Source organism: Rhinoderma darwinii, chromosome 5 (genome assembly GCF_050947455.1).
Source record: "Rhinoderma darwinii isolate aRhiDar2 chromosome 5, aRhiDar2.hap1, whole genome shotgun sequence".
NCBI lineage: Eukaryota > Metazoa > Chordata > Amphibia > Anura > Rhinodermatidae > Rhinoderma > Rhinoderma darwinii.
Window position 1 is genome coordinate 236840909 of NC_134691.1, and position 15352 is coordinate 236856260.

General features: G+C 40.9%; 1 protein-coding gene across 4 annotated transcripts in view; it reads right to left on the reverse strand.

The window, feature by feature from the left end:
• Positions 1 to 15352, reverse strand: part of TERT (telomerase reverse transcriptase) — a 101300-nt gene that overhangs the window by 47301 nt on the left and 38647 nt on the right. For all 4 annotated transcript variants that reach the window (XM_075826999.1, XM_075827001.1, XM_075827000.1 and 1 more), the window contains exons 6-7: positions 13781 to 13942; positions 10190 to 10285 (exon numbers count right to left, since the gene is read on the reverse strand). In XM_075826999.1, coding sequence (XP_075683114.1) covers positions 10190 to 10285; positions 13781 to 13942 — 258 coding nt within the window. The remainder of the gene's footprint in view (positions 1 to 10189; positions 10286 to 13780; positions 13943 to 15352) is intronic.

The following is a 15352-nucleotide window of genomic DNA, read 5'->3' on the forward strand; positions in this document are numbered from 1 at the left end:
GTGTCAGCATGCACCGATCATATACCGACGACCTGTCCGGTGGATTTGTCAAAAAGTGGAAAACCCCTTTAACCGCACTTAATTCTGAAAAGAAAGTTCCAAAACGTTCTCTAGACAGCTGTATCACAGAGCTTTCACCTAGAGACCATCTCGTGTGGTCTCCAGTCATGTGATCGCTGTGACATCCTGTCACAGCCAACACATTAGTTTCCCCATCTGCACCGACGGTAAGGAGCACCGTAATACAGCTGTCTAGAGCTACTCAGTGTGGTCTTCGGTCATGAGATCATATGTGACAACCTGTTACAACGATCACATTACTCCTCCCAGAGACAGCTGTAGCACGGAGCTTTCACTAGGAGAACACTCAGTGTGGTCTCTAGTCACGTGATCGCTGTGACAGGCTGTCAAAGTGATCACAGAAAAATTTGTTAGTAACAAACTTTTCCATTAGTTGCATCGGCTCCCTCTCTGGCAGGCTACTAGAGAGGGAGAAGAATAATGTAATAAAAACACACACACACACACACACACACACAAACTTTGCAAATCTCATCCACATGCTGCAGACATTTTACATTGCAGACTCTCAAAACTTTGATATGTCGTTAAATGAATACCTTGGGGGGGGGGTCTACTTTCCATAAAAGAGGTATTTTGGCGGTGTTAAAGGGGTTTTCCAGTCCACAAAAATTGATGGCCTATTCCCAGGATAAGCTATCAATATTGGTCAGGGTCCGACTCCCGTACGAGCACCGCTTCCCCTTAATTTCCTTTACTGCTCACACGGTCAATCGCCGACACGCTTGTAGCGGCGCTTCACAGTATTACAATCTGTTCACTTCAATAGGAGAACGAGCGCTGCAGCTTCAAAACAGCTGATTGCAGGGGTTCTGGGAGCCGGACCCTGACCGATCAGATATTGATGGACTCTCCTGAGGATAGGCCATCAATTTCTTGGGACTGGACAACCCTTTTTAAGGTGTTATGGCATGGCGTCAGCAAACCGGCTTTAGAAAACTGCTCTCCAAAAGCCAGTTTGCACATCATTTATTGTAAGCTCTGCCTTGTGCCCAGCGTGTAAGAAATGTATACTTATTTGGTATCGCTGAAGTCGGCAGAGGTTGCCAAATATATATTCATGTTTGTTTTCCCAGTAGCATGCACCAGATGTAAAAAAAAAATCACCTAAAAGCACTTTCATATTTGAAAAAAAGTGGAAGGGGGGGGGGGGTAAAGCTTCTGGTTACCAAGTGGTTAAAAAGAAAAAGGCAGAAAATGCTAACTTTTCCTAAGTTAGAGTTATACTTTCTCAAGGTAAAGGTAACCAATATTAGGTAAGTATAACGGGGGGATTCTCTTTGAGAAAAATCGCTAATTTTGGTCTTTAGGATCCACCATAATTCTTTCGTTTTTGCCTTACCCTTATTAGGGCCCTGTTTACATCGTTTTTTTGGACGTCGTTTAGCATATATGCCGGGAAAAGCTCCCAACATGTGTGTTAAACATAGGCAGTGATGGCTGCCCAACAGTGGCAGTGATATTATAGGATACATTAAATACATCATGAAATTTCATGACCCTTTTCATGACGTATACATTAAAGGAATACCATTATAGCCTATGGGTGAAGGATGCCACTGATTTTCATCATCATTCAATCCTTTTTACAATGTAGCTCAATAAATGTATTACATTTTTCATATTAGCAGCATTGTAAATATTGCTCCCATTACTGCTTCATGCTACTATGGTAACAAGGGGGCACTCGCTCCATCTGGAGAAAAGAAGGTTCAACCTGCAGAGGCGACAAGCCTTCTTTACAGTGAGAACTGTGAATCTATGGAATAGCCTACCGCAGGAGCTGGTCACAGCAGGGACAGTAGATGGCTTTATAAAAGGCTTAGATCATTTCCTAGAACAAAAAAATATTAGCTCCTATGTCAATGTGTAGTATTCTTGTTTGAACGTTCATCCATTCTTATCACTACTTGCGATCACGAGGGAAATTTTTCCTTTTTGTGAAAGGTTGGTTAATGCTTTATGGGTAATTTTTATACCTCCCACTGGTTCAATAGGGGTAGAACAAAGTTCCATAATTTCTCCCATCCCTTGGTTGAACTAGATGGATATAGGCCTTTTTTCAACCGTGCTATGTAACCCCAGAGCAACACAACCGTTTCTGTGCATGGACATTCTGTCTTATCATTGGCATAAATGTGGTTTTAGGGGTAGAAGTCAGATGACAAAGTTAGGCTGCCTTTATACTACATCCGGTAAATCCATTCACCCATACATCTTTTTTTCATAAAATAAAAAGTAAGAATGAATACTATTACAAAGGAGAAGGGAAATCTTCCCAAACATTACCTTAGGGAATGTACCCCTGCTTTTTTTTTTTTCACTCTGTTCCTTTTATTACTCTACATTCTTCTCTTGCCTTTTTTTTTATGCACTATTGTTAGTACGCTTTATTGTACCAATGTGATGTTACAGTTTTCATGTTTGTTTTTTTTTGTCAAACTTAGTTTATTAGTTTTTTACAAATTTTTTAACATACATGTTATAAAATACAGTGCAGATGAATCACTTTGTATTAGCAATACATAAATTTCACTGTTGAAAACAAAACGTTTCAATATAACAATATGACAAATTCCCCAATTCAATTTAGTAATGCATAAGGTACTCTCCTTTACTTCTTAATTTGTCATCAGATGTTCCTAATATTTTCTTTATGGTGTTGTAATCACCTATTATTGTTAGGTTCTTCATTTGGAAGCATCTCTACTTTGTAAGGAGAAGGGATCTATGGATACCAGTTACTTCAATCATCCAAGCAATCTATATATCCCCTTGTGTCATTGAAAAAGTTCAGCCAAGGTTGCCAAATTCTATAGTATTTGCCTAAGTTTCTTAAGGCCAGATAGCTTAGTTCCTCTAATCTTGACATTTGAGCTACTTTGTTCAGCCATTGGATTATAGATGGGGGGGGTTGTCTTCCTCCAACATAGCGGGATCAAAGCCTTTGCTGCCAAAACTAATTGTGGTCACAATTCCTCCTTAGTATATCTTGAGGGGTTGTCAGGGTGTAAGTTCAGAAGTAAATAAGTGAGCGATAAGGTCTGAGCTGTGGGGCAAATGATTGTCAGAATGCGTTGTACTTCTCTCCAGAAGGGTTGGATATATGCACATTCCCACCAGATGTGTGTGTATGTGCCTACTTGTTGGTTACACCTCCAGCATAGGGGAGATATCGTAGACTCTATACGATGAAGTAGTTCTGGAGTTTTGTACCATCTACTGACTAATTTATAGGAGGTCTCTTGTAGGTTTATACATCTAGAGGGCCCGCAGCTGGATTTATAAATATGTTGTATTTCCGCTTTTGTGAATTGAACCTTCAGCTCTTTCTCCCACGACAAAATATGAGGTAAAACATTCTTTCCATCTATGGAAACTAGTTTCTTATATAGTAAGGAGAGGGATTTCGGTATTGGTGCCGATGAGGACAGCAATGACTCAAACCATGTCAGTGGTCTAATAACAAAGCCATGTTTAACAAGAAAATTATAATTTGAGAGCAGTTGCAAGTACTCTAGGTAATGTATTCGTATTTGAGGATATTTTACTCTTATGTACTCTAATGAAGGGAATTTATCCATGTGTACAATATTTCCTAATGCCACTTCTTTCAATTCTGATCCTAGGGAGATTTGAGCCCCTTCGCTCATCTCCTGAAGTCCTAATAAATCACCTAGTGTTGTCAGGAGTGTAGGAGTGGGACAAACGTCTTCTTCTAATGACAATTTTTTCCATACAGCTAGTACCGCTTTTGTGAGTAAATTGGCAGGTGCATCTTTCAGGCCAGGCAATACTGACCGCAGTAACTTCTGAGTTAAAGGCCTACAGCTCATCTCCTCTTCTATAGATACATATAGTTTATGGCGAGATACCCCATACCAATCTAGTATTCTGTTCATCTGAGTAGCCTGGTAGAAGGTTTGGAGGTCTGTGAAATTAATTCCCCCTAATGTTTTTGGTCTAGTCAAGGTTTTGTGCGCCAGCCTATGTCCTTTCCCACCCCATACATATCTCAGCAGTTTAGAGTTGATGCTATGAAAATAGTGTTGCGGTAGGTAAATAGGCATTGTCTGTAGCAGATAAGTTATCTTGGGAATTATCAACATTTTTATTAGGTTACATCTGCCTAGCCAGGATATATATGGTAATTTCCAATTTGTCAGTATATTATCTATTTGTGAGATCAGAGGCTTATAGTTCATTGAAAACCAGGAGTCCGGGGAAGGTGCAATCAGTATACCCAAGTACTTAATCGAGTTTGATGAGCATTTAAATGGAGACGTAAGCTGGGTCTCCGCTACCACCTCTTCAGAGCACGTTATGTTCAATGCAACCGATTTATCCGGATTGATTTTAAAATTAGAGAGTCCCTCGAATTTGGCAAACATGCCGGCTAGTATGGGGAACGAGACTTGTGGGTTTGAGGTTAATATCAAGAGATCATCAGCAAAGGAGGCTGTCAGGTGTAACCGGCCCCCGATCTCCACCCCTTGTATCTGTTTGCATTGACGAACATGTTGAATCAGGGTTTCAATCGTTAAAACAAATAAAAGAGGTGACAGCGGACATCCCTGTCTCGTACCATTTGAAATCTGAAAAGGGGGGGATAGGGTACCATTCACTCACAGGCGTATAGAGCCATAATTTACTTAATCATGAATTCCTGTAGGCCAAATTTTTGAAGCGTTTTGACCATAAAAGTCCAATCTACTCGGTCAAACGCCTTTTCCGCGTCAGTAGATAGTAGTACTAAGGGGATTTGACGCTTATGAGCCAGCTGTATCAGATGTAATACTCTTAGAGTGTTGTCTCTTCCCTCTCTCCCCGCTACGAACCCCACTTGCTCCAAATTTATCAAGTTCGGTATCAGCAGTCTCAGTCTATTTGCGAGGATCTTAGCATAAATCTTTATATCTACATTTAGTAATGATATAGGCCTGTAACTGCTACAAAGAGTCGGGTCTTTTTCGGCTTTAGGGATTATAGAGATTTGCGACTCTAGAGTCTGACGGGTAAACCCACTACTCTCAGACATTGAGTTATATGTCGATACCATATGTGGCAATAGCAATTCTCTAAAGGTTTTGTAATAGACCGCTGGGAGTCCGTCTGGTCCCGGACTCTTCCCTAGAGGCATGCCTTGTAAGGCAGCTTCTACTTCGGGGGGAGAGAAGGGCCGAGACAACCCTTCCCTCTGGTTGTCATCAAGCATAGGGAGATGTATATTTTGCAAAAAAGTATCTATTGCTTCGCTTCGTTTTGTAAGTTGTTCCCCGGATTCCTGTGTCCTTATACCATATAAAGCCTCATAGTAGGCTTTAAATTGTTGGGCAATGTCTTCTGTTTTTGTGTGTATTTTCCCATTTTCTGTCTTAATTGTTCTAATATAAGCTTGGTCTTGTCGCTTTTTAGTCATGAGGGCCATGAGCTTTGATCCTCTATTACCATGGAGGTACATTGCATGTTTGAAATTTAAGTAAGCTTTAGAGGCTCTGAGGTTTAGTATCTGCTTGAGGTGTTCCCGCTGTGTAACCAATTCTCTTTGGGTCTGAGCTGCTAAGGACAATTTGTGTTGACCCTCTAAGTTTAATATTTTCCTCATAGTCTCATCTACTTCTTTCATATGAATCTTTTTAACGTGAGAGCCTATAGAAATAAACTCACCTCTAATTACTGTCTTGTGCGCCTCCCAAGTGTTAGCCATGGATATATCTTCAGTTATATTTTCTTTAAAGTAGTGTCTAAGGCTACCTGAAATCCTCTGTGTGTGCACAGAGGACTTCAATAGTGTTTCATTTAATCTCCAGGTATGTGACTATTTGGGTACAGACATTACCTTAAAACCCATAACCACCGGGGCATGATCTGATACTACAATTTGCTTAATAATTATTGTGGACACCATGGTGAGTTGTGTGGCTTGAACGAATATATAATCAAGCCGTTGATAGGATTGATGGGGCGCTGAAAAATGTGTATAGTCCTTAACCGTTGGGTGAAATGATCTCCATATGTCCCTCAATTGTAGGTCTGCCAGTGTTTTTTGTAGCAGTCTAAGACTCCTATGTGATTGCTGAGAGCTACCTTTGGACGAATCTAACAACGGTTCTAGAGTGACATTTAGATCACCTCCCAGAATGCATATCCCATATTGGAATAACTTCAGTTGTTTCAAAGTGGCTACCAGCCATTTGACTTGCTGACTGTTTGGCGCATATATGTTCGCAAACGTGATTGGTGTGTTTGCAATTAAGCCTTTAACAAAGAGGAATCTCCCTTCTGTATCAGAAAGCTGAGATATATATGTAAAGGGCACAGATTTTTTTATGGCTATGGATACACCACATTTTTTTAAATTAGGATGTTGAGAGTGGAACCACTTGTTGAAATATGTTGTGGATAGCTGAGGCATCTTCCTCTTTGTTAAATGCGTTTCTTGCAACATGGCCACATCTGTGTTTTGAGATCTCAGGATCTGGAGAAGTCTAGATCGCTTTGTTGGTGAATTCATCCCTTTTACATTCCATGTGGTAACGTGTATGTCAGACATATTTGGTGTAAGTCTAGCAATGTGGTATACAATAGTAGTAATAGTAACTTATACAAGTATAGTGGGTTACTTATACAGATATTTCACAATACATGTTGAACCAGGAGAGGAGAACATAGAATAAACTGAGTACATAAAACCTTCAAAAGTGCAGGTATTGACCATATTTGGTGTAACTCCTTGCATCAAAATTTAACATTCCTGCATAATATTCTGGAAACATTTCAAAAACGAACATCTCAGGTAAGGATACAAGTATCTCTTCAAGGGGTCGCCTCTCGATCAACTTCCGTTTGGGTGGAAAGTCTCTTCCTACTGTTGTGTCCCCGTGCCATTATCCCTGGTGCAGTGATGTGAGGGTTCGGGGGTCTCGGGAGCGATGCAACATCAACAATTTGAAGCCAGGACAGCGGTCGTCGCGAGTCCATGCCAAGATCGTCGTATAAAGGTGTTAAGTCATCTGGACATCTTATGGTTTTCATAGAACCATTAATTACGAAGGCGATCCCAAAGGGAAACAACCATCGGTACTGGATACCTTTGGCTCTTAAAGCTTGTCAGCGGTTTTAGTTGTCTTCTTTTGTTCATGGTAACTGGAGAGATATCTTGGAATATTGTATAATTATAGCCATTGTACATTAACGTATGAGCCTCTCTGGCTGTCCGGAGAATTATATCCCTATGTGTTGAATTTAAAAGTCGGCAGATCACATCTCTTGGAGGGTCTCCATCTTTTGGCTTCGGCCTCAGCGCTCTGTGCGCTCTTTCTACTACTAGAGTGTCGCCTTGGTCGTCTGGCATCAAAGCTTGTAACATTTTGCTTACAGTCGACGGGATTTCGGTTGGCGTGACCGTCTCTGGGATACCTTTTAATCGCAAATTGTTTCTCCGTCCCCTATTGTCTTGGTCTTCTACAAAGGAGAGAATACTATTAAAATGAATTTGGCAGTTCTCCATTGCGGTAGTTGTTGCTGCACTGTGAGTTAGCAATTTGTTTTGGGTTTCCTCTAGGACCTCGACCCTTTTATGCATTTGTCGCACCTCTTGTTTGAATTCTACAAGCTCTTTCAAAACCGGTTTCAAAGCGTTTTCAATTATCTTTTGCATTGCCGCTGTAGATATATTTATTGAACCAGCACCACTTGGAGCTTCCTCCTCTGAAGTATCGTCAGAAGATTCTATCTTGTCTGTTTGTTGGGGGGGCACCTGCCCACTTTTATGGCCTTCTTTTTTCGATGTAGGAGATTTTTTATGTAGGAATTTATCCATATCTGTCTGACCTTTTTTCTTCTGTTTGGGGGTTTCCCAGCTATCAGTTTTATGGCCTCTGACCATTTTTGGACTCTATTTTTGGTAATACTAAAGGTATACGTCTTGTGGTTGTCCACCAGTTTCTCCTCTCCTAGCGTCACTGTTCAGACTGGCACCATTATGTAAATAGTTCCAATTGGGAAAAAATTGGGCCTAAGACCCCAGTAGGTGTAATATAGCGGTGGTCGTATTAGAGGCCTGAGGAGTCCTCAAGAAAAATTTGAGCTATGCCCAGTTACACAGGTGTGTGTACAGTCCCACTTGTATCAATCGCTGCTGCTATGGAGCCAATATCGCCCGTTTGCTCCTGCCTGTGCCTGTGTAACTAATTGAGGTCCTGGTCTCAAAACTCAGACAGGCCTCAGTCGCAGGGTTACAGTCTTGTAGTGTAATAATATATTAGTAAACCCCACCAAGTCTGTTTACTCACGGCTCAGCAGAGATTTCTTGTCGTCCAGCTTCCACTGATTTACAGGGTTGTTGTAATGGCGGTGTAATGGCGGTGATAATGCTGTCGCCTTCTTCCCACCTCAATTGCCGCTATGTGAAATCAATGCAGCAGGCTTTCCTCTCTTGCGGGCCTCCGTTTCAAAGGCCTGGTGGTTGTATGCTGTCTCAGTGCTCCGGTATTCTCCGGTGACACCCACTGATGTGTTGTCAGGAGGGGGAGAGATCTGGAGGAGAGGGCTGCTAGCAGGAGAGGTCTCCACGTGTCGGCGTCCTCCGGTCGCAGGACTTTGGCTGGACTCGTGTTACAGCGCCACCGTCCCCAGCCGTATAATTTTTACCTCTGGTAACTCCTGATGGCCGCACTATGAGTATCAGATGGAACAGGTTCTAGCCTGCTAGGTCGGCAGATGCTGGTAGATGTTCTCAATCACCGGGAGAGCTCTCCTTTCACACGTCCATCTTGTTCAGCGCGCTAGCCCCGCCCCCCAGTTTTCATGTTTGAGCAATGTTTGGAACCGATATTAAAAGCAATTGGCTTATCTTCTTATTTATTTATCTATTGTAAATATGAGTGTCACAGGCGGAGGCTGTGCCTGCACGACTCCGTTTGTCACCCCATCTGTGCCCCGCGACACGATGGGTTGTCATGGCTATATACCCATTAGGCTATCCCTAAGGCACGGCCTAATAGATTACCTGTCAGTCTTGCACTGGCAGGCAATAATGCTTTGGTATACAGAGGATCAGTAGATCGCATTTTGAAGTCCCCTACATATAGAGGACAGGATAGTCGTTAGACTCCGCCCACACGATCAGAGACAACTGAGATCGAGCCTGCAGAGCAGATTACAGGAAGGGAGGCACCTAGTGGCAGTAACTTCACACAGAATTTGCAGGGATAAAACAACTATGTTCACATGGAGTATATTGGCGCTGTTTTTGACATGGAAACCGGGCCAAAAAAAACGCCCGAAATTGCCTCCCACTGATTTCAAAGGGAGGCAGAGGCTTTTTTTTCCCGCGAGCAGTAAAAACTTCTCGTGGGAAAAAGAAGCGGCATGCCCTATCTTCGGGTGTTTACGTCTCTGACCTCCCATTGACATCAATGGGAGGCAGGGAAAGCAGCTTTTTTTTGCCCGCAGCGCTCAATGGCCGCGGCCGAAAAACACCGCGAATAACGCGGCAAACAGGTCAAAATCTGCCTCAAAATTCCTGAAGGAATTTTGAGGCAGTTTTTCTGCCTGCAAAAAACTCACTGTGAACAGGGCCTGAGGCCCCATGCACACAACTGTAGATTTCGTCCATAATTGCGGACCGTAATTATGGAATACAATTACTGACCCATTAATTTCTATTGACCACGGACACCTTCCCGTATATTCGCGGGAATGTGTCCGGGCTGTAGAAAGCTTCCACAAAAGACAGGACACGTCCTATCTTTTGCTTTTTATGGACCGTGCTCCGATACTTTATATGGGAGCATGGGCTGAAAACGCGGTTGGCTGTCTGCGGCCGCCCGTGTCCGTAACTGCGGACCGTGATTACGGGCACGGCCATGTGTATGAGGCCTAACAGTAAGTAATTTACAAAGTTGATCTATATTAAATAAACCATTATATTAGCATAAATTGTATGTCAATTTAATTACCTTGAAAAGAGTTTTGATTGTTTCACAGATTCTAAATGGTCCTCGATAATCTAACAAATGTTTTGGAGTTTTTTGTGATCAAAACTAGGCTACATATGAAAAGGATTCTGGTAAATAGTTATTCATACACAGCCTATAAATTATACCTGTTCCACAAAGATGGCGTTCTGAACCAGATTACCTTCTTGAAAATGGGTTAAAAAGCATTTCATATTAGGCATAAAATCAACCAAGTTGGAAACCTACCAAAATAGAACAAGAGAAAAAGACATCAGTACAATTGAAATGAAAACGTGTTCCCTGGACAAAATACAGTGAAATGACTTTTATCCAGCATTCCATAGTCCAGAAAGTCTGATAATCTGGCACTGCGGCACAGAACTGAATGATCTTCAATTCCAATAACTAAGAAGAATGAGCAGAGGATCAATTACAAGAATCCTCGGATTACAAAATAAAGGAATAGCGAAGAGGTAGCTATTACCCAAAGCACTACGTTAACCCCTTCCCACTGAAGCCGTTTTTTCTTCCTTGCGTTCCAAAATATATATTTTTATCGTCGACATAACCATATGAGGGCTTTTTTTTGTTCATTATGCGGGATTAAAAATGTTGTATTGTAATAGTTTGGATTTTTAGGGACGCAGCGATACCAATTACGTTTATTTTTTTTATTGTTTACATTACTTTAGGGGGAAAAGTTTTTTTTTTTTTTAATTTAAATTATTTTTTTTCTATATTCCGAAGATCTTTTTTTTTTTTTTTCCAAAGGCTAATGTAAACCTTTGAAAGGCAAAACATTTTTTAATAAAAAGGTTATTCAGTGTTTTGTGTAACTTTGTAAATACTTATTAAAAATGATTTTTACTTTTTTAGATACAGCTGCTCTGTATTCTCCATACAGAGCAGCTGTATTTAGCGCTATTCACTGAATCCGACAGTCCCGCGGACCTGACTGGTTCAGTGGCAGCGGGTCCTGTCTCTGACACAAAGGATCCACCTGTAGTCGATCACATCTAAGTCATGAAATTATAGAGAATACAGAGCAGCTGTATCTAAAAAAGTAAAAATAATTTTTAATAAAAAGTATTTACAAAGTTACACAGAACACACTGATACACCTTTTTATTTTTTTTTAAAAATTATATTTTTTGCCTTTCAAAGGTTTACATAGCCTAATAACTGGACCAATATCTCAAAAACGGAGGAGGCTAGACAGGTAGCTTAAAGTGTGTATGACAGTGTGTATGACATCTATTAACTCAGCCACCTCTATTAATCTATGCCATGCCCTGGACCTTTTTTTTTTTTTTTTTAAGCAAAAATCACTATTGCTCAGGCCTGGAAGGCGTCAACCACCTACTCTGAATGGGTGACATCTAAATTGATATGAAGTATGATTAAAAATGTAATTGACTAGTATTTTGCAAGACACTGCTCAATTTGACTGGACTTGGTGAGAATACATTGGTATTTATGGTATGAGGTTTCCCAATGACTCTCTTCCTAGATGTGTGAAAGGATATCTGGGTTCCTTTACCCCTACTCTTCCCCACTTTTTTTCTTTTAGAACATATCCCCTGTGAACATTTCTTCTCTTATTTTGTATACATTTTGTATAGGGTACACATTTGTTGATAAAGTAATACTACAGTCTTACAGTTTTTGTTATCTCCGGTTATATATGTATATTGGTTAAAGGGGTTATCCCATGAAGAAAATGTAATAAATGTCTGATCGCTGGGGGTCCCACCGAAAACTAGAATGACCCCAGCAATCAGCCATTTATCACCTATCCTGTGGACAGGCGATAAACGTCCTTCGTGGGATAATGCTCTTATATACATATATGTTTATATTAGAATAAATTTGCATCTTATCCAATTTATTATGCAACATTGACAATTTTCTGTAAAAACATTGAGACGCAAGGAAAAAGTAAATAAATATTATGCTGACTATACAATAACCTGGCACCTATCAGATACCATTGTTGTTGGATTAAAGGACTTTCATTGTAATTCTAATATATTTGACAAGAGCAGACATTTTTACTCAAGACTTGTTCCTAACAATCCTCAGCAAGTTCACACATTTTTGGTTGGCTTTGAGTAAAGAGAGCCTTTAATATGACTTGTAAGGAGACATTACTGTCTATGACAGAAGTAACATGTATATTACTCGAATATTAATCACTTGGTGAATCACTGATTTTTCTATTGTAATGGATAAAGTACAAACAAAGGGTTGTCCCATTAGTAACATTGATGACATATTAAAAATACCATCAATATTTTTGGGGTGGAGGTCAGACCATTGAGACCCCCACAGTTGCAGTCCTTTTCAGCTTCTTCTCAATATAGCCCTACTCAACTATGCCCTCTGTTGTGAATTGCAATACAGTACCCTTAGGTTAAGTTCACACTTGCGCTGTATAATCCGTTACTCTGATCCGTTTTTATATCTACAGAACGCCTCACGCACACGACTGTGCGTGCCGTCCGAGTCCCGTCAGTAATCCAAGGAAAGATAGGACATGTTCTATCTTTCCTCGGATCGCAGACTCGGACCATTTTTCACGCACCCGATTCACCCGCTAAAGTGAATGGGTTAGTGAAGACTATTGGGTGCCACTTAGACACCATCAAAAACTGCCCGGGTGGCACAACGGTCGTGTGCAAGAGGCATATGGTCCGGTTCACATCAACGTTGGCTTTGCGTTCAGGGGTTCCGTCTGAGGTTTCCGTCGTGGAACCCCGCAACGGAAAGTCAAACGGAAACCACAGCTTCCGTTTGAATCACCATTGAGATCAATGGTGACGGAAACATTGCTAATGGTTTCCGTTTGTCACCGTTCCGGCAGGTTTCCATTTTTCTGACAGAATCAATAGCGCAGTCAATATCAATGGTGATGCAAACGGAAGCTGTGGTTTCCGTTTGACTTTCCGTTGCGGGGTTCCACGACGGAAACCTCAGACGGAACACCTGAATGGAAAGCCAACGCTAATGTGAACAGGCCCTTACTGATCAAAATGGGATTTTAAGAGCCTGTTCACATCAGCGTTCGCTTTCCGTTCCGAGGTTCCGTCGGAGGTTTCCGACGGGTGAACCCCGCAACGGAAAGTGAAACCACAGCTTCCGTTTCAGTCACCATTGATATTGACGGAAACATCGCTAATGGTTTCCGTTCGTCACCATTCCGGCAGGTTTCCGGTTTTCCGACGGAATCAATAGCGCAGTCGAATCCGCTATTGATTCCGTCGTTAAAACGGAAACCTGCAGGAATGGTGACGAACGGAAACCATTACCGATGTTTCCGTCACCATTGATATCAATGGTGACTGAAACGGAAGCTGTGGTTTCACTTTCACTTTCAGTTGCGGGGTTCACCCGACGGAAACCTCCGACGGAACGGAAAGCGAACGGTGATGTGAACAGGCCCTTATTTTTATAAAATCCACTAATCTAAAAACGGATGAAACTAACGGATTATCCAACGCAAGTGTGAAGTTAGCCTTACAGTGAACGGAGTCGTTTTACAAGTACTACACACTGCCAGGTGATAGTGAATTACAGAGCACTACATCTTTCGCAATTTTGACATTGATAGGGGTCCCAGGAGTTGGACCCTACCAATCAGACATTGAGTCGTGTCTAATCTATTTACCATCATTGGTATTTGTGGAAAACACACAAATAAAACCATATTCTGTGCATTGTAATGAATCAATCCTTACGTGTCTTTTAAAAGATTTCCGAATCCGGCCATGTGAATCCATCCACAGCACAGCATAGCGTCGTATGCAATAAACTTCTTCAATATCTGGATTTATTACTTTTGAGATTACTTCTTTAAGTTTTGAGTGAGGAATTGTGTCATATGCCTTTTCTACATCGGTCTACAAATAAAATAATTTACAGTTCATTTATCAATGAAAGATTAAACAAAAATAACAGAACATACACACACACAAAAAGTATGTTTATACAATTGTTACTACCCCGGAATTCAACTCACCAGAGGAACCTTTGCGCAGACAATGAGCTAGCAATGAATGTGAAGAAATTTTAGGTAAGAACCCTACAAAATAGTTAATGCAGCTCTAAAAGAGGTCGCCTACCGACATGCCCCCATGTGAAGAGAAGAGCAGTGGGATCATATGTATTAGCCGATTAACCCTTCAGATTCTGCGCTCAATAGAGAGTGCAGCAATTAAGGGGTTTTGAGCCCACCGGCAGCCCAGCGACATAAATCGCTGGGTTGCCGATGGTTGTTATGGCAACCAGAGGCCTAACAATGGCCTCCTGCTCTGCCTTACACGGAAGCCTATGAGGACCCGCATGTGGAGTGTCCTCATAGGCTTCCTGTCAACTGTTCACTGATAGCTCTTATACACAGCAGTACAAATGAAGTGCAGTGTATTAGTAGAGGTCGGAGGTGCAGGCCTTCAAGTCACCTAGTGGGACAAATGCTTAAAAAAGTTAATAAAAAGATTGTAAAAAAAGAAAATAATAAAAGTTTGAAGTTAAAAAAAAAAAAAAAAATGTTTATTTTTTTCCATAATAAGTCTCTTATTACTGGAAAAAAAACAAGAAAAAAAAAATATACATAATTGGTATCACCGCGTCTGTAATGACCTAAACTATAAAACTGTTAGGTAATTTATCCCGCATGGTGTACACAAAACAAAAAAAAGAAAAGCTATGAAAAACAAATGTCAGAATCGCTGTTTTTAGGTCACATCTCCTAGCAAAAAATGATTTTTTTGTTAAAAAAGTGATTTTATTGTGCAAAAGCTGCAATATATGAAAAAACCAAAAAAACAATATAAATTTGGTATGTAATTTATGGCGCACGGTGAATGGCGAAAAAAAACAAAAAACATTCCAGAATTTATTGCTTTTGGTCATTTCCTCTTCCAAAATATTAAATAAAAAGGGATCAAAAAGTGTCCCAAAATGGTATGCATAAATTCCACATCCCGTCTTGCAAAAAACAAGACTCAACACTGCTCCATCAACCAAAAATGTAAAAAGTTATGGTACTAGTAATGTCGAGATGAAAAAAATCCCGATGTGCAAGCCGGATGGGAACATTATTTCAGGTTCAGGGCCCTAGTTTTTAGGAACCAGGAAGGGAAGGGACATGTGGGTGACTGTATTATGCTAGTGCAACAGTTTCCCAGCAAAATTTTCCAAACTACAGAGGAGGAAGTCCCCAAAAGCTGCAGAGTGTTACAAAAGGGGGATAAGAAAGAAAACCGTTTATCAGTGACACTGACCTGTGTATAACGGATTGCTTCAGAGCA